General features: G+C 37.3%; 2 protein-coding genes and 1 pseudogene across 5 annotated transcripts; 1 reads left to right on the forward strand and 2 right to left on the reverse strand.

Moving 5' to 3' along the window:
• Positions 1-5,463: 5,463 nt before the first annotated feature.
• On the reverse strand, positions 5,464-8,112 carry LOC147549615 (zinc transporter 2 pseudogene; annotated as a pseudogene). The gene is made up of 3 exons (XR_015237414.1): positions 8,107-8,112; positions 6,078-6,450; positions 5,464-5,708 (listed from the first exon to the last, which is right to left on the reverse strand). The product of XR_015237414.1 is annotated as a zinc transporter 2 pseudogene (transcript).
• Positions 8,113-9,411: 1,299 nt separating this feature from the next.
• On the reverse strand, positions 9,412-12,666 carry LOC147549616 (uncharacterized). The gene is made up of 3 exons (XM_086668353.1): positions 10,159-12,666; positions 9,974-10,064; positions 9,412-9,840 (listed from the first exon to the last, which is right to left on the reverse strand). The coding sequence occupies exons 1-3, from the start codon at positions 12,648-12,650 to the stop codon at positions 9,412-9,414; spliced, it is 3,012 nt and encodes a 1,003-aa protein (XP_086524479.1). The 5' UTR covers positions 12,651-12,666.
• A 3,477-nt stretch (positions 12,667-16,143) lies between these two features.
• LOC147549617 (autophagy-related protein 18f-like) lies at positions 16,144-22,207 on the forward strand. Of its 3 annotated transcripts, none has more exons than XR_015237121.1 (8): positions 16,144-16,841; positions 17,528-17,962; positions 18,252-18,674; positions 19,346-19,573; positions 19,750-20,559; positions 20,665-20,831; positions 21,182-21,679; positions 21,765-21,971. XR_015237121.1 is itself a non-coding variant. In XM_086666852.1 (8 exons), exons 1-7 carry the CDS (start codon positions 16,665-16,667, stop codon positions 21,510-21,512), a joined length of 2,571 nt encoding a protein of 856 aa, XP_086522978.1. In that variant the 5' UTR covers positions 16,144-16,664; the 3' UTR covers positions 21,513-21,542; positions 21,765-21,971. The 3 variants fall into 3 exon arrangements, 2 of the variants coding, with proteins under 2 accessions (XP_086522978.1, XP_086522979.1); XM_086666852.1 differs by having other exon boundaries at positions 21,182-21,542; XM_086666853.1 differs by lacking the exons at positions 21,182-21,679; positions 21,765-21,971 and adding an exon at positions 22,126-22,207 and having other exon boundaries at positions 20,665-20,866.
• The last annotated feature ends 1,344 nt before the right edge of the window (positions 22,208-23,551 follow it).

Consider the following 23,551-nt stretch of genomic DNA (forward strand, 5'->3'; position numbering starts at 1 on the left):
TTGCAGAGCCTTGCGAACACCTTGCATGACTTTTGCAAACACCTTGCATAACCTTGCAAACACCTTGCAGAGCGTTGCAATGCGCTTGCAGTGCCTTACAAGTAACTTGTTTAACCTTGCAAATGGTTTGCAAATTAGTTTTTGAATTGATTTAACATGAAAATTGTTACAAATTGTTATATTGATAGAATGTTTTATCAAAAAATTAGCCAAATATCCTAAAAATTCATAGTTGTCATTTTAGCAACTCTAGCACCATCGTTTGACATTTCTTCGAAAAACTTCCATGAAATTCTTATTTTGAACATAAGCACCTATCATGATAGTTCAAGAGGAAGCATTTCTCAAAGGAATTTCATCAAACAACTTTAGAGCTATTTCAACCAATCCAGATTTTGTATAACCAACAACATTGCATTCCAAACAACAACATTTTTTTCAAGCATTTTATCAAACACATTCCTTGCATCAACTATACTTCCATATAAATTCAACAAATAAGTTTGAACATAAACATCAAAAATAACAAAACATCAAAACTAACATAGCAAAAAATTTACTTCAACCCTAAACAGGGGCGGCCCAGGCCCAAAGCAGCCAAAGCGGCTGCTTTGGGCCCCGACATACTTGAGGGCCTCTTACTTCGAAGTTCAATAGGCTTGTCCAACTAAGTAGATAAAATTAGAACTAGACTGCAGATAAAAAACAACCTATAGCTCAGTTGGTTGGAACTAAGTTTCTGTGGTGACAGGCAGAGGATCGAAAACGCTTTCAAGCAAGATGAAATTTTTTGTATTTTACTTTTCCTTATGTACCTAAAAGGGCCCCCATTTTTAAATTGGCTTTGGGCCTCAAATCAACTTGGGCCGCCCCTGACCTTAAAGATTCGAAATTTGGAAATTGCAACTTTCTCTCTATAGAATTTTTCACCAAAACTAACTCAAACCCTCCAAATCATCTTCTAACAACAAGTAAGAGATTCAATCACAAAAACCTAAAATAGATTGATGATCAAAACATAAGGAGATCGACCCTATAGAATCAGCTCGGAGAAATCCACCAATTTCCCACGTTCGTTTTTTTTCATGAGTAGAAAAAAAAACTCCCTAATTTATGAAAAAATTGATTTTTTTTTGTATTTTTCATCACACAAAGGGTATTTTTGACCCTGAAAATGAGAGTGCCTACAAAATTGTCCTTCAAGAACATTTTGAAAAGTTATATGGGGCCTAGCTCTTTAAAAAGATGAGATGTATTTTTCACAAATAAAACAAAAATTGGGCCTTCGGCCCAATTTCCTGTTTTTTGAACTACAAAATTTTCTTAAAGAGCAAGAAGCCCTAAATATAAAGTCGAAGTTTTACTAATTTGGATGTCTAAAATAATTCAAAATTTAGTTTGTAAACAAACATCTTGTACTAAAATTGGTCAAAATCCCTCGTAAAAAATTTAGACTTTAGTTAAAAAGGATTAGCCAATTTTTGTTAGTCTTCAACTCTCTCAGTAGTTTTTTAATTTGCAACACCTTGCGACAGCTTTGCAACTGTTTTTCAACAGTTTTGGAGCGTCTTTCAACACTTTAAAACAACTATGCAATGTCTTGCAACACCTTGCAACCCCATTATAAATAATATTGAGTTTTTAACCAAACAGACTATAAATATTTCGATTTTTAACCAAAAAATACACAATTTTGGCTTTTAACAAAAGAAAATTTAACTTGTCTTTTTAAATAAAAAAATTTAAAACTGAATCTTCGACCCAATGTCCTGTTAAATAAATAAGTATAAGGTCACAAGTTCATTACTCTCTTTTGTAAACTTTTCTTTTATTATTTTCTCAACTTGTTATTATCTCGAATTAGTAGTAACAATGACGATTAGTTATAGATTTTAGGTTAGTTTGTATGCTTAAAGACTAGTTATGAAGTTCAATGTTTATTGTTTAATTTTTTTTTTCTCCACTTAGCTTAATGTGTATGTGGTTCTTGCTTAAATATTTAGGAGCAAATAATACAAACATAGATTCCTCTTAGATAAAAAAAATTATTCTTGATTCAATTATTTTGAAAGTTTTGCTAAATATGTTATTTGTACAAAAATTACGCGAAACATTATCGTAAAAGGGGCTCCAAATATTTTTCTGCACGGACCCTAACTTCTCAACCACATCACTAGTAAAAGTATGAATCTTAGACCATCAACAATGAAGTCAAGAAGAGAATTTGTTTTGCATTTGTTGAAAACATCATTTGCTTTGTCAAATTTTTAGTATTTAAATAACTTCTAATGGGACTGTTATGATTAAAAAGAAGATTACTATATTAAAGTAACAAGTGAACATGATGAGAAATACGTTATAATTGTCACTAAAACCAGAGAGATATCAGAAAAATGTAAATAGTAGCGATACTACAATTCTTTTACTTGCACGACTCGAATAGTTGAGGAAAGAACATATTTTAGACTCAATTAACAACAAATTTCGAAGCAAGATCTTTCAACTCATTTGATACTTATATACAAGGCTTTCACGACTCTGTCACCCAATGTTATGTGAATTATTGAAGTTAAGGGTAGTTGAGATAATAATGCGAGATATATTCAAAAATAATTTAGCTATTAAATCAAACGTTTGTTTTATTATCCGAGTATGGGACATCTATGGGTCTATTTTTGTACAATATTTCAAGTTTTCTTTCAAGTGTTTATCTAGACACTTACACAATTCTTCCCCACACACAAACCTGACAATAAAAAAAGAATCAAATATAGATCCAACTCATCCAACCAACAAGAACTACAAAGAACGTCGTCCTTGCCACAACGACAGCTTAGTGAGTAGATTCTTCGGTGGTTGTTTTTTCTTTCCAGAATTTAAACATGCAATACGAATTAGGTTTATCTTTTGTCTTACTCGTTTGAATACCTGTCTCGAGACGAAAGTATGTCATATGAACCAAAAAGAATTACTGCAACAAGAGCTCGTTGTGTAAAATAACTTCAAAATATTATTTTTGTTTATGACCAAAATAAGTGAGATTCAGAGGATTTTGATCCAGACAAGTCAGATTCACTCAGTAGAGTCAGATCCAGACAACAAAGAAAAAACCCGCCTCAATAAGATAATAATATTTAGTCCTATTTACAAGAACAAAAAGAGAGTATAAAAGATTCACATCTTAGTTCTCAGATGCAGAATCACATATGATAACCCTAGACTGTTAACATATCCAGATCAAAAGTGGGTCTTTCACTCCACCAAGAATAGGCGTGAGAGTAAGACAAGAAATAATGGCAAGTCTTCAGCTTTTGTTCTCCTTTCTTTTGCTTTTACAGGATTTTGAGTTCATTACCATAAAAAGTAAACTTAGAAAAATATAATGGAACAGAAAGGTATATCAAACTAAGATATAAAAGTAATACAATAATAATAAGAGAATGTAAATGTCACTGAAAAGGAGAAGCTAATTTTGTATCAAACCATGTGAATTTGAAAGTGGAGAAAAAGATAGTGAGGAGCAGAGCACAGAGATAAGTATTTTATAATAAGGGAAAAGAGACACCGTGCTGCCGCGTGCTCTCATAATCTTTACATTTCTGTTTTCGTAACTCTCACACGCCTCATGTGTGGTTTTTTTTGGGGAGATTTGCTGTTTGGACCCCCTTTCGTATAATCCACTTGCTGTTTGGACTCCCTTTTTCCAGAGTTGCATTTTGGACTCCCTTTTTCAAATAAACAGTTATATATAACAGGTTAAAAATATTTTGAAGATGAAAATACGATTTTACCCTAAGTATATGAGAAATACTAAATTACCCTCTACATAACCTAACCCAACCTATTTTTTTAACCACAAGTTAACTAACCCTAACATTGACCCGCAAGACCAAACCCTGGTAGAATAAACCCGAGCCCAACTAAAACAAAAAAAATCGATTGGCAGAAAGAAGAGAGAAAAAAATCAAGCAGATCTCCTCCATCTTCTTCCATTCTCTTTGTATAATTGGGAACCAAAATCGAGTGGGACAAGGAAACCGAGTATCACTGAGTGAGTGAGTGAGAAAGAAATCGAGCTTTATCTCCTCCATCTTCTTTCATTCTCTCTCTAAAAGTTTGAGTATTTTTCTTGCAGACATCGATTGGGCTCTAATTTTGAGTTTCTTTTTTGCAGAAATCGATTGGGAGATGTGTATAACAAGTTCAACTAAGCTGTAAGTTCTTTTTAGCTTTCACCTTTCTACAAATTTTGAGCTTCATACAATTTTGAGTTCAAATATTTAGGGTTTCTGAAAATTGTTTTTTTTTTTTAAAATTAGGTCTGTTCTAATCTTAGGGTTCTTAAAATTGGGCGAAACCTTCAATTGGGGGTTTGATTCAATTTTGAACACTGAATATGTATTAATTTCATTTCTTGTAATAACATTTCTTGTATAGATATTTATGTTCTAGTCTTAGGGTTCATTCAATTTTGTGATAGACATTTCATGATAGAATGTCATGATAGAATACTAAATATGTATTGATTTCATTTTTCTTAGCCAAGGAAAACGTCGACACGAAAACAGAGAACTTACTGAATATGTATTGATTATTGTCCGCGTATGGCTGGGGATTTGCTGAAAAATATAGCAGCAAAGGACCGAATGAAATCGCGAGGAAAACCAAGTAATGTAATCTACTTGATGTCTGCTCAAAACAAAGAGTCTAATTAGATTTCCCTCACTGATGCTCTGCTAATGAAAGAAGTAAGTATATTGAATCAGTATTCATATTTTTATTCATGTATACCGATTTCTTATGATTATTTGATTCTTCTGTTATATACGTCCGACTAATCTACTTGTTCGACTATATTTTTTGTTATACAGCTGGGGAAATCTATAGTCAAGAAGAAGGATAACTACATTGTAGTGAATTTGAAGTCGGGAAGTATGCATTTGGACACCGAGGATGAAGATGGCACTATCAAGAGCAAAATTTTCGACACCCGAGAGACCTTTCTGAAGTTCTGTGAAATAAATCATTATCAGTTTGACACACTTCGACTGGCAAAGCATTCCTCAATGATGTTGGTATACCATTTACATAAACCAAATGCTGAATCGGGCTAAGAAGTTGAGAAGTAATATGTTTGAAACTGTAGATATTGCGTTGTATATACCCTTGGAGATGATAGTAGTAGTGGTATAGGTGCCAACCTAGTTGGGATGTATATCGCTGCTAGTGATGCTTTATCTGATCATGTATTTACTTTTTTTTAGTTCGAGTAGTTATTCTCATTTGATTTGAAGCATTCAGTTATGTACATACATTGATTTGTTATTATATAATCCAAATACTTTCTTATAGTTTTCTTATAGCCATTTTAGTTTAAGGATATATAACTTATAACACTCCAAAATCATGTCATCTTCAACTTCAAGTCTTTCTTACTTTCTCTAGATTTCAAGCCAAAAATACTCATTTATATTCATTTAGGAGTCCACAAGAAAGTGCTGATATGGAGAACCATGAGCTCTTTGTTTTCTTGTTTAACATATTGTCGAAAGTGTCCCAGATCATTACTACATAAATAACTCCAGTACCCAAAGCCGCAGCTAAGAACTTGTGATGTTGTGTGTTGAATGAAGCTATTCCTTGTGGTGTATACCCCTTGGAGAGCAAATGGTTCATTGATACATAGATGAAAACCCCACAAGCAATCCCTGTGGAGTAAATAACAAGATATAAAATTACAAATACTTCGAGGGATTAATCCACACTTCAAATTGATAGTGGTGCTTCGAGAGTTCGAGACATGATCTAAGTTGCCGGGCTAGAGCTAGACTCGGTTTATAATCCAAATCCTAATAACAGTGAGGCTAATAGTGAAAACTCCATAGGTCAAATTTTCGGCCAAAACTCTCTTAGGCCAAATTTTGTTATGTAAAAAACGATCAATTGAATACTTTTTTGGATACGGTTTCGTACGCAACGTGTGCTAAAGTGATATGTAAGGTTCTTACATGTTTGTATAGGAATCTCAAGCTTAAAGAAATTTGTGAAAGACGTGAGAAAAAGTATAAGAAGAATACCCATTGATATGGCATAGATCTGATCTGCTATGACTCGTTCTGTTGTAGCATCGATAATTATTCCAATTGCAACTCCAATTGGGGTCGAAATGGCAAATGCGAAAGCATAAGCTATACATGATAAAAGTGGTCGGTCAGGGATCATACGTAAGAGAGCTATTCCCATTGCTATTGCAGCAAATACTTTGTGTAAGCTAAATGTCCATAACGCCTTCCAAGCATCATCTTTTGTTTCTGCAACTCCAATGGCTATGCCTTCGAACACAGAGTGGGAACACAAGGCAACTATCAATAAGATGCTATCTCCTAATGAAGTAGCAAAGATAAATGAAGGATTTCCGAAGTGGGTATGTGTATCCTTTCTGTTTTCGACCTATCAAAGCAATCAAATGAACATAGTTTTAGCTTTTACACCAACCAATCTCAATTTCCAGAAAATTAACTCGATCAAAAGTCACAAACACATTAGAGGAGCTCACCCGAAGTTGTTATGGTGAGGTTGTACCAGAGCCGTTTTTCGACTTCAGTGATTATAAACATTAATAGGTAAAAAAAACCTTAATTTCTCTTACTATGATTGAAATCAACTCATAAACCCTAGAGACTTCATTATCCTAAGAGAAATCAAAACATTTAGATAGAGAGATAGAGATTCTTCACCGATTAACAGAAATCTCAACTCGGTTTGAGATTAATATGCGTTTAGATATATATATATATATATATATATATATATATATATATATATAGAGAGAGAGAGAGAGAGAGAGAGAGAGAGATTCATCACTGATTTTTTAGGGCAGATAAAAAGAAAAAAATTTAGAACGAGAGATTGCATCAGATAAAAGATTACATTATGATTGATTCTTCACTGATCTACATTCTTCACTCTTCAGCCATCACTAACTCGTGAAGAACCTGGTGAAAATGGTGAAGAACCTTCACTATGGTGATAGAAATGTCCCACATAGAGATGGACCAGCTCACTAACCCGTGTAAGGGTTGGCCCAACGGGTCCGAGTTAAATAGAAATGGACCCTTGATCTCCATACACGTGGCAGATATCGGCTTGCTGACTTAATTAAACTAGGGGGTCCTTACTGCAATATCAATTATGCAAGGGTAATCTGGGAATTATTTAAGGTATAACTTCAGAGACGGAATATTCCCTTTTGATTCCGTCAAAAGGGAGTCCAAAGTGCAACTCTGGAAAAAGGGAGTCCAAACAGCAAGTGGATTATACGAAAGGGAGTCCAAACAGCAAATCTCCCTTTTTTTTGTGGCCATCTTAAACTATAAGGGCATCCGACCCACTTTTCGTATACAATTCAAAATTTGCATATCAATAATGTTAAGGTTAGCCTGATTGATCAGAAACATTTTCATAACTTAAGAAATCTGTTATGATTCCAAATCCAATGGTCATTGGAATGGTGGATGTTTTAGATCACCATATATATACATATGTTTTGTAACAAGGGGTTGAGAGGCACAATACCCCGTATCTATGTCACTTTGTTATGATTCAAATGACCACTGGAATCAGGGGCGGAACTAGAATTTCAGACAGTCGGAGCAGACTTAAATACTGTAAATCAAACAAATAGATATTAGGGTTATTTCCCAAATGGCCCCCTACTTTGTGACCAGCTTCCCGCCTGACCCCCTACTTTACAAGAAATACCCATATGGCCCCCTAGTCGCCGTTACCGTCAGAAAACCGTGAAATCGCACATTCACTTCCGTAATTGCCCTTCCGTGTTGTCAGGCGTGCCTGACAACCACGCCCCGTCAAATCGAAACATTAAATGCCCAGATTCACCTTTTTGTCAATTCCAACACAAGATTTAGTCCCTCTCTCTCCTCTATTCTTCATCTTATCTCTCTCTATTTAGTTCATCTTTCCCAACAACAAGCTTAACTCTCTGTCTCCATCTTCATCACCATTAAAGACTGGTTCATGAGAAGATAAAAAAAAGAAGATATGGGTGGTGGCGATGAACAACAAAGTACAGTTACGGTAAGATACCTTCATTTATCTTCACTCTCTCTCCATCTTCATTTTCCCCCATTTTTTTCCCCAATTTTTCCCCTTAAAACTTCTCTGGTTTTACGTTTTCTCTCTCTAGATATGTCAAATTTGTGATGAAAAAACACATTACGGGTTAGATTGTCCATGGATCTACAGTCCCTGCAAAGCTACAAAATGTATAGGCATTCGATGTGTTTCTGCTGCGACGAACAGGGAAGGTAAAGTTCGAAAATACCTAGCTTGTCAGTTTATTACATGCCCTAGCTTCCAGTGGCTTGATGAGGCGAAGGAGGAAGTAAAAATTGGATCAAGTGTCTCAAAATCTTCACCGGTTTCAAGAAATGGCTCAACTGCTTCAGATTTGCCTAAACCCTGCTTCAACTGTGGTCAGCTTGATCATTGGGCTAAGGAATGCCCATGGTCCGATACATCTTGTCCGAGACCACATTGCACAAGTAGGAGGGTGATCCGAACTTCCTTAACGACTCAAAATTATGGGAGAAAATTCTTTACTTGTGGTACTTGCAACAAATTCGATTGGGTCGCGGAATGGATTGAAAAGGTTGAATCACCCAAAGGAAAGTCTAAGATGGTATGTAGTGAGGTGCCTTGTGATGAGTTCTGTAAGGATTTTATGAAGAAGAATGTTATGTAACCTATAAACTTTGTTCTACCTGCTGTTATTTGAGTATGAATTTCATTATATTTTGCCCATCTTTGTTCTACCTGTTGTTATTTGAGTGGATAGATCAGTATCACATAGTGAGGGGGTCATATGGGAAAATGGGGCCTTACGGGAAAATGGAGTCATATGGGAAATGGGCATATGGGAAAATGGGGCCTTATGGGAAAAGGCTCAAATATAATGTTCAAAACACATCCAACATCACTCATAAACATCCATAATACTAAGTTCAAACTAAATCGTAACATTAAGGAAATTGATATGTTCAAAATAAACACATCCATAAACATCCAGAATACTAAGTTCAAAACATCATTCATAACATCCAGAATACTAAGTTCAAAACACATCGAATTACTAAGTAAAACATCATTCATACCATGTCCAAAATATCAAATAAACACCATTCACGAACGTCAAAAGACTTTTCAAAAGCTATCACAGGCCGCCCGGGTCTCGGCTCATACTGAAAAAGGTTGTGTGTCGTCCTCCTCGACCCCTTCGCTCGATGAAGATGGGCTGTGTGTCGGGCCTCCCAGGAATTACTAACCTTGGCCTAGTGTAAGGCCGCGATTGAGTTTGCTGACTTTGCTGCCCGACTACACTTTGCTGACTGGCTACACCACTTTGTTGTAGACTTTGCTCCTGACTTCCTTGGTGAGTCTGCTCACTGTGCTGAGTTCCTTGCTGAGTATGGTCACTTTGTTGAGTTCCTTGCTGAGTCTGCTCACTCTGTTGATTTCCCTGCCGAGTCTGAGTTTGCCCCCCCTCTTCCGTCCACCTCCTCTTCCTTGACCCCATCCAGCGGCTCTCCTGCCTCTTCCTCTACCTCTTCCTTGCGGACTCTGAGTTCGACCTCCTGAAGATGATTCTCCTACATTTGCTGCATTTGGTGGTGGGGCTCCTCTGCAACTCTTCTTGTTGTGGCCTCTGTTACCACAAGTTGTGCAGATGTAACGACCATCTTCGTCCCGATCTCTCCTTCTTTCTTTCCTTGGTCGGCCTGGAGGTCTTGCAAGTACAGGAGGTCTTACTACATATTGGGGCTGCATAAGGCATATGAAGGAAAAGGGGTTAAATAGGAGAAGGGGCTAAATAGGAAAAGGGGGCTAAGAAGGAAAAGGGGCTAAATAGGAAAAGGGGGCTAAAAAGGAAAAGGGGCAAAAAGGAAAAATTTACCTCTCCCCACACTGATTCATCAGGAATTGGAACAACTCGATGGTTATACGTCTTCGAGAAGGCTTCAAAAGTGAAGAAGGGACTGCAATACCTATATATGAACAGAAGATAACATAGTATAAATTGTCACTTTGTCCAAAATCACAACATAAGGAAAGGGGGCCAATAGGGAAAATAAATCTTACTTAGTCAGATCTTCTCGCCTAGGCACTATAACAGCCAGTGCATGTACACATGGCAAACCAGAGATCTGCCATGCACAACAGGTGCAAGTCTTCAAGTTCAGATCTACTTGCCACCTAGCCCTATTAGGTATAGAAACGTTCCAAAGAGTTGAGTCAGATGGTGATACAATGTAGTCCCTAATGCTCTCCTTCCTTTTTGTCAACTCCTTCTCCACTTTTGGTACCAATCCATCCTGTTTCCATCCCCTGGCCTTCATCTTTCGGTTATATATAGATGACATAACCATCATCCAGTATATTTCAATCATCTTACACAAAGGTTTGTCTCTGAACTTCAAAATTTGACTGTTGAAGCTCTCAGAGAAGTTGTTGGTGATGTACTCACACTTAGCAGATTCATCAAAATGGGATCGTGCCCATGTACTTGGGTCTTCTCTCATAAGCCACTGTTTGGCGACTAAGTTGGTACTTTCCATTACTCCCATCCATCTATCAAACCCACTCCTGGTATATGACTTGGCTGCATTCCAAGCCAATTCTTCAAGATGCAGACCAGGGTGGACCCTTTTGAAGTTTTTGTACATATGCCTGAAGCAGTACCTATGCCTACCAGGACCAAATACAGTATCTACTGCATCTACTAACCCTTTCTGTCGGTCTGAAATAAGGGTAAGAGGTTGAGGGTGTCTCTGTAGATGACCTCCAACAGTCTCAAGGAACCTAGTCCAGGTTTCCTTACACTCATTTCGACAGATGTATATGGCTATTGGAAAAAGGCCATTACAAGCATCGAGAGCCATTATAGACAAACATACACCAACATATTTACCCTTCAAAAAGCACCCATCGAGACCCAATACTGGTCTACAACCATTCAAGAACCCATCAATACTAGATTTGAAAGAGACACACATACCTGTGAAATTGCCACTGTTGTCATCCCTAGAAACAGTTGCAATGCTACCTGGGTTAGACAGAAGTATCTGTCTTGCCATTTCTGGTGCGAGACGATACCCTTCTTCAAAATTCCCGTTAACCTTCTCCAACATGATATTCTTAGCATTCCAGGCAACTTTGTACGTGACATTCACCCCATGATTTGCCCTAACCCATTTCATTATAGTATCGACAGTCATCTCTTGGTTTCTCATAAATTCCTCTATCAGACCCTGTGCTATCCACTGAGAATTAGCCATTGGGTTTTTATCTTCAGCATCCGCGGCACAAGTATGCACAAAATTACATTTTCCCCCAACCCTATAAGTATTGCCATCAGGCATTAGAGCAATGGTAACCCTCCACTGACAACTCGGTTCCCTACATTTGTACTTCAACCTCTTCTTCTCATTCTTCACTTGTTTGAATGTGAAATGATGAGAGATGGCATATGACCTCATGAATGATCCGGCCTCATTAATGGTTGGCCACATCATGCCTGCCACCAGTGGTTGCTCCCCAACTTCTCTTTCGGCCCCTGCCTCCTCTGCCATGTACATATTCTGAGTCTCTTCAACAAAATCTAAATACTCATCAAATCTTAAATCGTATTCATCATCTTCGTCCTCTGATGAATCCATACTCTGATAACCTTCTTGAGGATCGACATTCTCATCTAAGTTACAACCCTCCTCTTCTTCAGTAGGGTTATCCTCTTCCCCTCCTTCAGTTCCTCCTACTATGACCTCTTCTGCCCCCACCATCTGTCTTAGTATCGATCTCCATGTATCAGCATCACTAGACATAAACTGATCCCAATCAAAGTTGGCCCAGTCAGTATCATTTCCTGTTTGACCCCCTAAATCATCCTCAACTTGGTTTGAATCTGTTCGAACCCCTAAATCTTCCTCCATTTCATTATTTCCTGTTTGGCCCCCTAGATCTTCCTCCATTACATTGTTTCCTGTTTGGCCCCCTAGATCTTCCTCCATTTCATCGTTTCCTGTTTGGCCCCCTAAATCTTCTTCCATTTGACTGTTTCCCATTTGACCCCCAAAATCTTCTTCCATTTGATTGTTTCCCGTTTGACCCCTCAAATCTTGATCCATCGTATCAACCTCAGTATCTCCACCTATGTCTTCCTTCATTCCATCAATCTCTGTGCCTTCCCCAAAATCTATATCTGGTTGATCAATTTCAGTTTGCTGGCATGGTGAATCTTGTTCGTTCTGGTTAATGTCTGGTTGTCTAACTTCTGAACCTGAATCTGACGAATTCGTTGATGTCGATGATGAATCTGTTGATGTCGATGATGAAGCATCTCCCATTCGCCCCCCTGAAGATTGTGGACAACTACCAGACCCGCTAGCAAAATCACCTCTTTTCTGTTCAATCTCATCATCAGAATCAATAATGATCAGGTTAGGTCTTCTTTTTACTGCTCCTCTAGTCAACATTATCCTTTTTCCCTTCCTCTGTTCTTCTAGAAACCTCAACCCTTTTGTGGCAATTCTTTCCCTCAGCCCATGCCCACCCTTCGACTTAAACCTCTTCATTTTAGGGGGGTTATGCCATTCACCATGCCATTCAAGGTACAAACATGGTGGTGTGGGGGGAGGGGGGGGGGTTCTGGATGTTCAACAACAAGAAAAAAATGGAGATATCCACCGCCCCTTCTCAAAGTTCTAGCCTTCAGAAAGCAAAGGTTCAATGTTTCATTGTCTAAGACCATACCAATAAAGGACTTGCTTTGAACAATTGCCCACAAACTAAGCACAAGCGTTCCCTCTGGTAACTTAAACCCTTTGCATGCGGCGTCAAGGAACTTTAGGAGCGTCCACTCCTTCGTCAGAGGGACATCAATGTCTTGAAATATAACTACATCTCCACCAATGTACTGTGTGTAGTGAATATGGTTCTAATCGGTGCCCTCAGGAAAATAACCACCATAGTGAACCTGAACATCGATCAGATCTTCTACTGGATAAAGGGGTTCGTATTTGTCGTCCATGGAAGAATTTTAGGGAAAATCAGATGAGAAGAAGAAGAATAAAGTAGGTGAATGAAGCAAAGTTTTAGAGAGAGAAAAGATTAGAGTCAGAGAGAGAATGAACCAGAAGAAGATGGAAGTTAAATGCTGGGTGGGTAGGTGAAGGCGAAGGGGAGTCGTTGTCTTCCCAAGAAACGGCGGGCATGGGGGAAAGGCAACCTGATGGGGATTGGTATTTAATGCGTCGATTTGACGGGCTGCGTTCATTTAATGTTTCGATTTGACGGAGCGTGGTTGCCAGGCACGTCTGACAACACGAAAGGGCAATTACGGAAGTGAAATGTGCGATTTCACGGTTTTCTGACGGTAATGGCGACTAGGGGGCCATATGGGTATTTCTTGTAAAGTAGGGGGCCAGGCGGGAAGCTGGTCACAAAGTAGGGGGCCATTAGGGAAATAACATATATATATGTGAATTTCACAGATGGTTAGGCACATATTCAATTATCTTGATAATTTTTTACTTGTAGTAGAATAAAAGTAGTTTGAAGAAGGATACATAGAGAGAGAAAGAAAGAGAAAACGACACCGAAGAATTAGTCCATCTCTACAAACGAGTCTCGTCTTCTCCAGAGAAAGATGAAAAAGAAGAGATAACAACCCCAGGTATGAGGGAAAACTGAGACAAGATAAAAAAAATATTAAAACTTTCGTTCTCCCTCTCAATAATACTTATCTTTCATAATTTAAAAATAAACGGTAAAATTGATATTAAAATTATACGTAATCAATATCAGAAAAAGAAAAGAACTAACAATGTTCTTTAAGGGGTTATTTTAGAAGTTTTCAAAATATGGAAGTCATTTTTGTGAATGGGTCGTAACTAGGGATGGGAAACGGGCGGGTATGGACGTCCACAGACACTTGAAGCATCGGGTCAGACACCAAACTTAAATAGCTATTAGGGTTAGCGGGTTAATCGGGCGGACAATTTTGAAATTCCCCTTGTCCGTTGCCAACCCAAACCCATTAAGAAGCTCGGGTGATTCGAATATGGGCAGGTGGGTAGCGGGTAAGCCCATGACTTGAAAAAGCTCACTTCTTCCTCTCCATTTATAAGTCTCCAAACACCTTTCCTAATTAAAGAAGGCAACATGAGACTAAAACTAGAATTTAATTCCACATTGAAAACTAATGAAGAATTCCACGAGATTGTGATAATATAAACGTATCCTACTCTTGGCTCCATCAAAACCAAACACTATTTCACTAACCCACTAGAAAATCTCTTGGGCCATTGCAAAACAATACATTGTGTTATTGTCCTTAAACATATTGTTTACCATCTCAACTAGGCGTAGCAACATGGATTGTTGGGCTTCATCAACCCAAAATGTTGATCTAATTTGGTTGGTTATCATTGAGTGACACTTAAAGGCATGGATTGGTGCGACCGTAGAGGTTTTACACCGTGTCCGCCTACCAAAACTTGGCAGGCTGGGCGGTTGTGCCAGAGACGTGCGCGAGCGTCCATGGTCTCAGGTGCCTGTGGGCGAGTTTGGGCTCATGGGCATAATTCTCAGCCTTAGTCATAACACAAGGACAAACCAAAACTAGCTTTAGTTACAAGAACAGAATGAGCAAAAGAAAAGGCAGAAAGGTTTTGCAAGAGAACTGAACACCTAACCTTCGAAGCCCGGTCATTAAAAAAACCTTGGAAGCACAGTACAAAAACATCACCACTGAACGACAACTCTGCTTTTATTTCAATTACTAGGGTTCCGCCGTGTCCGTAAGACGCAGTAGATCCCTCTCAGCTAACGCCGTAACACTCTCACATTCTTCCCTGCAAATTAACAACTTCAATAATTTCATTAATCTTTGATGTGTAAGATTCCTAAATTAACAGACAAGAAAGAGAGTTGCAGAGAGGAAAGAGGAGAGAGGAGAGAAATATAATAGTGGAGAGATACTAATCGGGAGAGTAGAGAAAATTGAAGGTGATTGGAGATAATTAAGGGTGAGGACAATTACTTGAAGGATATTGAAAACGATTTGGGGTATTTAAAAAATTAAATTGTTGACATTAATACCCTTTTATTTTGAATCAGTTTACATGAATAAGATTTTACATCAGTTGTTGGATGTAATCTTTATCAAACTATCAACAAGAAATGAACGATTAGACTTATCCCTCCTATTACTTTCTTTAATTTGCTCTCCAATCTCTCTCATTTAACCAACAAATCTTCTTATTTTCTTAGTGACTATCTGATTATTGTGGTGCATGTTGTTTGATATTCTATGCAATTTTCTTCTTCATTTTTAGTAGAGGGAAGTTTAACGTTTGTCTTAAATATGAAGTGTAGTTTTATGTTTCTATCTTTTTTTTTTTGTTATGCGAGTTTATTCTTTTGTTTTTGTTTGAAGTTGGTAATAATTGGTTGGATCTAATTCATTTATTTTGAAATTTATTTTAGATTACGAACCCTTTAAAAGTTTATTACGACCGGTTCTGGCTTTTCTACGGGCAACATAGTAAAAACTCTATGAATCATGATAAATTTTTTGACTCCATACTATTTTTTGTTATTTTTTCTATACATTATTCATCTATTGAAAACATATTATTTTCTCCATGTAATTATGTTGCTCGACTACTAACATTTTTTTGATTGTCAGACAGGGTTGATGAACAACCGACCCAAACTTTAATTTACACGTCTTTTTCTCATGTAATTTGCAACAAATAAATTTTTCTGGCTTACAAAAATATGTGATATTTGTTTAACATTATCTTTGTCTTAGTTAACTTTCTATATTCAAGATTTGTGCTTAATTCAAATTTTAGATATATAAATAAATTTACATAATTAAAATTGACTCATTTCGACCCTTTAAGAGTATTCTATCGTATACTTATACTAGTCAAAGCGGTGAGTTGTCATATAATTGAAGGTCAAAACACAATTAAACCCAAAATCTATGAAAGGTTTTAAAAGCGCCCCCTATAAATTTTATAGGCGCTTCCCTCGAGACAAATTTGAAGTGGAGTTTCTGAAGGAAGGAGACGTAAACGAAATGACAATTCAATTCGTTATTTGATCCGCCCAAAAAGCAATCTAAAAAACGTAATCTTTTCTTAGTACTCTAATTAATTTCGATTAAAATTTGATTCTTACGTTCTTAACATTCAACGAATCAATTTCATATTGTACTACTATTCAATTAATTCCCCAATCTCAACCGGCACGAACCCGCGAAAAAAATTTATGTTCAGTTTTGATCAGGCTATCTAGGATTCTAGGGTTTGTAATTTGAAGGCAAAAGGTTTCTAGAATACCGAAGGTTTTGTTATATATTGAATTTCAATATACTATATTTTTTTATCGATTTTGGGAAAAATCCGTGAAGATGGAGAGATATTTGACTTGATATTGAAGAGCTAGGGCTGTTTCTTCTGATACTTAAGGAAACACCCTGGTGTTATAATCGGAAGAAAGTTTTAAAGAAGAACTATTTAGGGTTTTCAGTATTTGATTAACTTGTTGCTTTTAATTGTTAATCTCTTTTGAGGTTTATGATGAAGAGTGATGGGCAGAAATTGGTGAAGAGTAATGGATTAATCCGTGGGTTTTCGACATATTTGAGGATTGTGTCTTCTGGAGCTTCTAGTGTTGCTTCCACTGTTCGTTCGGCTGGTGCGTCAGTTGCTTCATCTATAGCTGATAGAATTGATGATACTAGTAGTGATCAGGTAACCTCAACAATTATCAGAGTTTTTGAATTTTCAAACTGAGCTATCTTGTTATTGTTCAACACTGAAACCTGTTCATAAATCTAACCGTAGTTTATATGGTTTAGTTCGATACTATGTGCATATAAATTCGTCTACCCCGTAGTTTTGGGGCCATTTTTATTGATTGCATTGTTCCATTGTCATTGAATAAATTTTTATTGCTAAATAGGGATTGAATTAGTTATCACGATATTTTGTATTATATTGATTAGCTAGTAAGTCGGGTAATCCGTGTTTAGATTCTGTAGTTATGAAGTACACTATTAAGAATAAAAAGATTGTGTAAGTAAACTTTCTGAAAATGAAAATTTGAAGAGGAAAGCTGGAATTTGTCAGTGTTAACTACTTGTCCTACTCCTTTCTAGTGGGTTGTCCACTGAATTTATGTATTGAATTTCATAATGTTCTCTCGTAGTTGGAGACATAGATCGTCTGTGAAAAAAATCGTACTAACTTCTTTATAAGTTTGTTGTATTTTCTTCTTCATATGGAGTTATGGACTTACTTTTCATTTGAGATCTGATACTTCTGTTGTATATTATTAATCAGTGGCCTGATATGGTGTGTTAGATTTGTATTTTGATTTATGTTAGTAAAATTGACAAGCCCATTTCTTTTTATCACTCTTTCGCGTGCATAAAAAGGTGCGTTGGGCTGGATTTGACAAGTTAGAATTTGAGGATAGGACTCGTCAAGTTCTCTTGCTATGTTACCAGTCTGGTTTCCAAGTCTGGGATGTTGAAGAAGCAGATAATGTTCATGAGCTAGTATCCAGGCACGATGGCCCTGTTTCTGTGATACGTGTGCTACAAAAGGCTATTTCATCACAGAAATCAGAAGACAAGTTTTCTGACGCGCGTCCACTTCTGGCAGTAGCTGGGAATGCACTGATTTCTGGAGGTGATGGGATTCAAAATGTTTCTAAATTGGATGAGGAAGGAAATGAAGACAGCATGCCCACAGTTGTTCGGTTTTATTCGTTGAACTCCCATTCTTATGTGCACGTACTGAAGTTCAGATCTGCTGTTTACTCAGTAAGGTGTAGTTCTCGAATTGTAGCCATCTCCCAAGAAGCTCAGGTAGATTTTAGAATCTTTGTTAATTACCTGACTTGTAGGTCTGGCTAGTCTGAATCACTGACTTCGGGATGTATTAAGGTCCTTTCCATTTGAGTCATACATAAAGTAAGTATATATTAGGAGCCTTTTGTCTAAAATAACTTGGACTCACTGATTGACTATTATGCCCCTCACTCGAATACCGACAAGTCAAACTTAGATGAGTCAAATTCAGACATAAAAAACCAACAGCACCTAAGCTTCTTAGAGTAATTCAAGACTGAAAAAAAAAATTGATCTTCCTATGCAGATTCATTGTTTTAATGCCTTAACACTGGAGCGAGAATATACTATCCTTACATACCCTATAACTTCGGATTCTCTTGGTTCTGGAGGCTATGGTCCACTTGCATTGGGCCCAAGGTGGTTGGCTCACACAGGAAGTCCTGTAGTAGTATCAAATACTATTCGTGTTATCCCCCAACATACGGCACACACTTCTGGAGTTTCTGGTTTTACAAACAGGAGCATGATTGCATGCTATGCCAAACAGTCGAGCAAGCAACTTGTGTCTGGAATATTGTCCTTAGGCGATATGGGATATCAGAGGCTCTACAGGTACTATTCTGAGGTCCGGCCTGATTACAATAGTTCTCCAAGTTTAGGAGTTGCCAGCTTTAAAAGGAACGGAATCGTCCATAGTCATTTGCCAGATTCAGTCAGTGTTGGAATGGTATGTTTCCTATCCATAATTCCAATGTAAGCTTTGTTGTTGTTAAAAGTATAATTTGATGCAAAGTTCCCTTGTTTGCTGTAGTATAAAAGAATAGTCATCCGTTCCTGTTGCCGCTTAACTTGCTCTATTCTTGTGCATCTGCTATAATTTGAGAGGCACTTGCTTACTAGATTATTACTTGAGCTAATTCACACGTAGCGAATAAGTTTTAGCATTGTGTACTGAAATTACTGAGGGTTTTAGTGAATGGAGGGATTGCAGAAATGGGCATATTCTCAAAGGGTTGAGTGAAATTCTCCAAATTTTAGTAACGAGGTATGATGAAGAATTATAATCTTTAGTCATCCTCCACCATTCATTAAAATATTGAAGTCATCTCACACCAAGAGAAAACTAGGGAATTCAGAACCCGGAGATGAGAGGTTGGATGTGGAACTCCTTTAGTTCAGATACTTGGAGTTCCTAAGATAATTCTGGATCCGATCTTTTTAATATATTAAACAGCTGGTTTTCAAATCCCGCACTAATTGCGTCGTAATTCCATGTTTCGTCTTGCCAAACTAACATATAACTTCACCTGATTCGGTGGTGTAACGTTCACCCGGTTACCCTTATTTATTCTCTTTTGTCCAAGCCACAATCTTTACTGTTTTTCTTGATTCCTGCAGGTTATTGTTAGAGATATGGTCTCCAAATCTGTTATTGCTCAATTTAGGGCACATAATAGTCCTATTTCTGCACTGTGTTTTGATCCCAGCGGTACACTGTTGGTTACAGCATCAATTCGTGGACACAACATCAATGTTTTCAGAATAACACCTTCATCCTTATCGGGATCCGATCTCGATGGATCTTGTACACATCTTTACAGGCTGAAGCGTGGAATTACGGATGCAGTAAAGATTTTTTCTCTTACTAACTCTACATTTTGTTTGTCATTTGGATTTTGGAGGGGGTACGGGAGGGCTCAAACCCCGTTATCTTTTATAAATTCTGACTCCACCTACATGCATAAAGCATTTATTTGTTCGCTATTTTTAAGTTAATGGAAATTGTATCCTACTTTTGTCAGGTTATACAGGACATAAGTTTCAGCTGTGACAGCCAATTGATTATGATCAGTTCTTCCAAGGGAACAAGTCATTTATTTCAAATATCCCCTTCAGCAGGAACTAAAACTCTTCAATCTAATGGAGCACCAAATACAGGCCCAACTACCAAGTTTGAAGTTAATGGTTCGCCTGGTACTAGAGCAGAAAATCTCAATCAACAGTGCTTATCTTCACCTGCATCCCTTGGTATATTGTCTGCTATCTGCAGAATAAGAAATGGTAGTTCAGTTTGGAGAGGCACCATCGGTGGAGCTGCAGCTGCTGCTGCAACGGGCAAATTCAGTTCATTTTCAGGGGCTATTGCTTCTTCTTTCCACAACTGCAATTGCAATGATATCTGTCAGAATGACTCTGCATCAGGGATGAAATATCACATTTTGATCTTCTCTCCTACTGGTTGTGTGATACAATATGTTCTTCGTCTACCAAATGGGCCAGATTTTGGTCTGCTCGGGTCTGAACTAATAACTGCATTAGAGTCCGGTATAGAGTTTGACAAAAAGTTAGCAGTTGAACCACTCCAGAAGTGGGATATTTGTCAGAAACAAAACCGAAGAGAAAGAGAAGATAATGTCGACGTTTATGGTGAACATGGAAATGTAAGTAGCAGGAAAGTTTTTCCTGAAGTGACAATGGGGAAGAGTACGTATCATACTGATAGGGGTGGATTGTTAAACACTAAAACTAGTTTTGAGGAAAATCATTCGTATATTTCAGAATCTGAAACTCAGACACATCATTCTCAATCACCATTGTGGGCGAAATCTCAGGTATCTTGTCACACAGTATTGATTTAAACAGATTAATTATTAACACAGTATCGAACACCATTTAGTTCATGTTACGATTCTGTGTTGTATTTTCTTGGATTTCAGATATACTTTCAATCCATAAGAATGGATGACATAGAAGTGGAGAGTCTAAGTTTGTCAGCAGGGGAAATTTTAATTGAGAGCTTTGATACTAACACGATTAAAGCTAGATCAAAACGCTTAGTTCCAGTACCTGGATACCTACAAGGTCCCGGTATCCAACAGTCAAGGTGTGATTTCATCCTGATTGCTGCTATATTTTCAAGTATTTTGCATGCTTTTCTCCAGATATTTTGAAAGCCTAACCATTTGACTTTTTCTATCGATTATTTAAACCACGACTTGGGTTGTTCACTGTTGGTGTTTGCTACTTGGCGTGTCTGGTGCACATTCAATTTATAACCCGACCTGGTTGCCTAATTTGGTAAACACATGAAAACTAGCAACAAAATGTCTAGAAAACAAAACCCTGAAACCCGCTGTTTATTTAGCTACAATTAGACTACACTACCTTTCTATGTTAATCTATTTTTATCAGAATATCCTTGTGATAATCTAACCTATTTACCTCTATATTCAGGGATACTTCTTTAGATAGCATTAGTTCCAGGTTATTGCAGCATCAGGAGTCTGCCATTTATAAAGACGCAATGCTTTCAAACAGAAGTAATGGTAGCTCTTTCGAAGGAAATTTGGAAGATGATAATAGTACGGCCAGAGAGAATCAAAATACCCCAACTGAAAATAATGTTTGTGGTTTTACTAATCCAACAAGTTTACCTGCAGGATTTGTAAATAAAAATGACAATCCTGATATAACAACTCCACATAAGTTTGTAAATAACAGAGAGATAAAGGAAAGGGAAAGCCACCTCAAGGCTGTAAATAACAAGGAAGATCATGAACATTGAAAGTCACTTGGAGAATGGATAATGTTTGAGGTAACTTTCTCTCTCTAGATATCAGCCGACCACATACCCCCGGCCGGGGTTGTAGTCGGGCATTCTATCATGGCTGTTTTTTTATAGTTACGTCATGAAGATGTATATCTAATTATTTGGGTGCTATTTACTTGAAGGTATAGATCTCTTTGAGTTGAGAACTTAAGAATAGATTTGATGAAAGTGATGTTGATATATGTATTTTATAATTGAGATGTGCAGGGAAATGGTGTGAATTGCAGTGCAGTTTATCCTCTTTCTAGGGCATGCTTATATTCTTTTGTTCTCTAATGCTTACGGGGAGGAGAAAAGAGAGTTATAACTTATAACTATGAACATGTTGTCTCCGACCTTTTTCTTTGAAGTTGTATATAGAAAACAGTTGCATTGGAATGAAATAGTCTATAAATTGTCTGATATCTTCGCAAATTTGTAGTCTTTATTGCAGCTCTTTTGCATTATACTGTTCTCTTTGTGTTGACTTGTAATTGCTATATATTGACGGCCGATATCTTCTCAAGAGCAGTTGTGATAACGACTGATAAATGAAGTTTTTATTAATAATTAGAGTTTTGTTACATAGAAAATGACAAGTAAATGAGTACTAGGCAAAGAAAAAGAAAATCTCTATAGAAGAAATTGCACGATTTTAAGGAGAAAAGAAATAATGCAATGAAGATGACTTTCACACATGAAAAAGGTGAGGGGAAAACCACGAGTCCTTAGTGGATCAGATCTTTTTCAATGTACCCTTCAACACTGCAGAATCTTCCTCCAAAACTAGGACATCTCCTGAGAGATGGGTACAAAAATAGAAAGAGAGATTTGCTGTTTGGACCCTCTTTCATATAATTGACTTGCTGTTTGGACTCATTTTCTCTAATGTTGTAGTTTGAACTCCCATTTTTAAAAAATAGTTAAATATAACAGTTCAAAAATACTTTGGAGATGAAAAATACTATTTTGCCCTAACCAGATGAGAAAATAATATTTTACCCTCTAATTAAACTGATCCAACATAAGTGATTAATCACAAATTAATTAAACCCAAGTATACAACCTCCGAGCTGACCCTGAAAATACTAAATGGTATCCATCGAAGTTCATATTCTTCCATGAAACACTTGTCCTAATCACTGCTAAGAAGATGGATTACGAAAGAAGAACCAAGTCCACTGCTAGCACCCCATTTTCTTCCTCACGAATGGCTCGACCTCATGTGAAATCGCAGATCTCCGGTGGAAAAGGGTAGATAATTGTTGCTGGAAAGATGGGTGTATGAGAAGTCAGAATCAGTGTAATGATAAATGGGATAATCTATTAAGAGATTACAAGAAAGTTCCTAATATGAATCAGGATTTAGGGGCTCTAAAGATTTCATTTCTTATTGACAATTAGGCCATGTTCGGCGCGCGGGAATGGCGTGGGAATGGAATGTGATTCTCAGGAATCACATTCCAGATTGCTGTTTGACTTGCGAAAATGGTGTGGATCCGGGAATGTGATTCCCTCAAAAAGGGGTAATAGCAAACCCACTGGGAGGTAGGTTTGTGATTCACATTCCCCCGGAATCACAACCTAGAGAGGGAAACCTTCATACTAATCTTCTCTCTGAAATTTATGAAGCTCCCAATGAAGTTCTTCTTCGCAGTAGAAATCAGCTACCGATTCTTCAATTCAGTCGTTTGATCTAATCACCACTAATGGCATGGGTACAAGGATATGGGCCGAATTTCTTGACCCTAAACTTTTTATACGTGGCAGCCATCATCTTGCCGAGTTAAATATATTTAGGGGGTCGAAAATGTAATATTGATTATATAAAGGTAAACTGAGAATTTTTTAAAATGTAACTTTAGAGGAATATTCTCGGGTGATTTCATCAAAAGGGAGTCCAAACAACAAGTCAATTATACGACAGAGGGTCCAAACAACAAATCTCCCAAATAGAAACTCGATAATTGACCTAGATAATGTCATATTCGAAACCCTTAGACTTCTGGAGATGT

The sequence above is a fragment of the Eschscholzia californica genome, unplaced genomic scaffold (genome assembly GCF_041429995.1).
Source record: "Eschscholzia californica isolate CP2 unplaced genomic scaffold, dmEscCali1.0.p SCAF_3, whole genome shotgun sequence".
In the NCBI taxonomy this organism is placed as follows: Eukaryota; Viridiplantae; Streptophyta; class Magnoliopsida; order Ranunculales; family Papaveraceae; genus Eschscholzia; species Eschscholzia californica.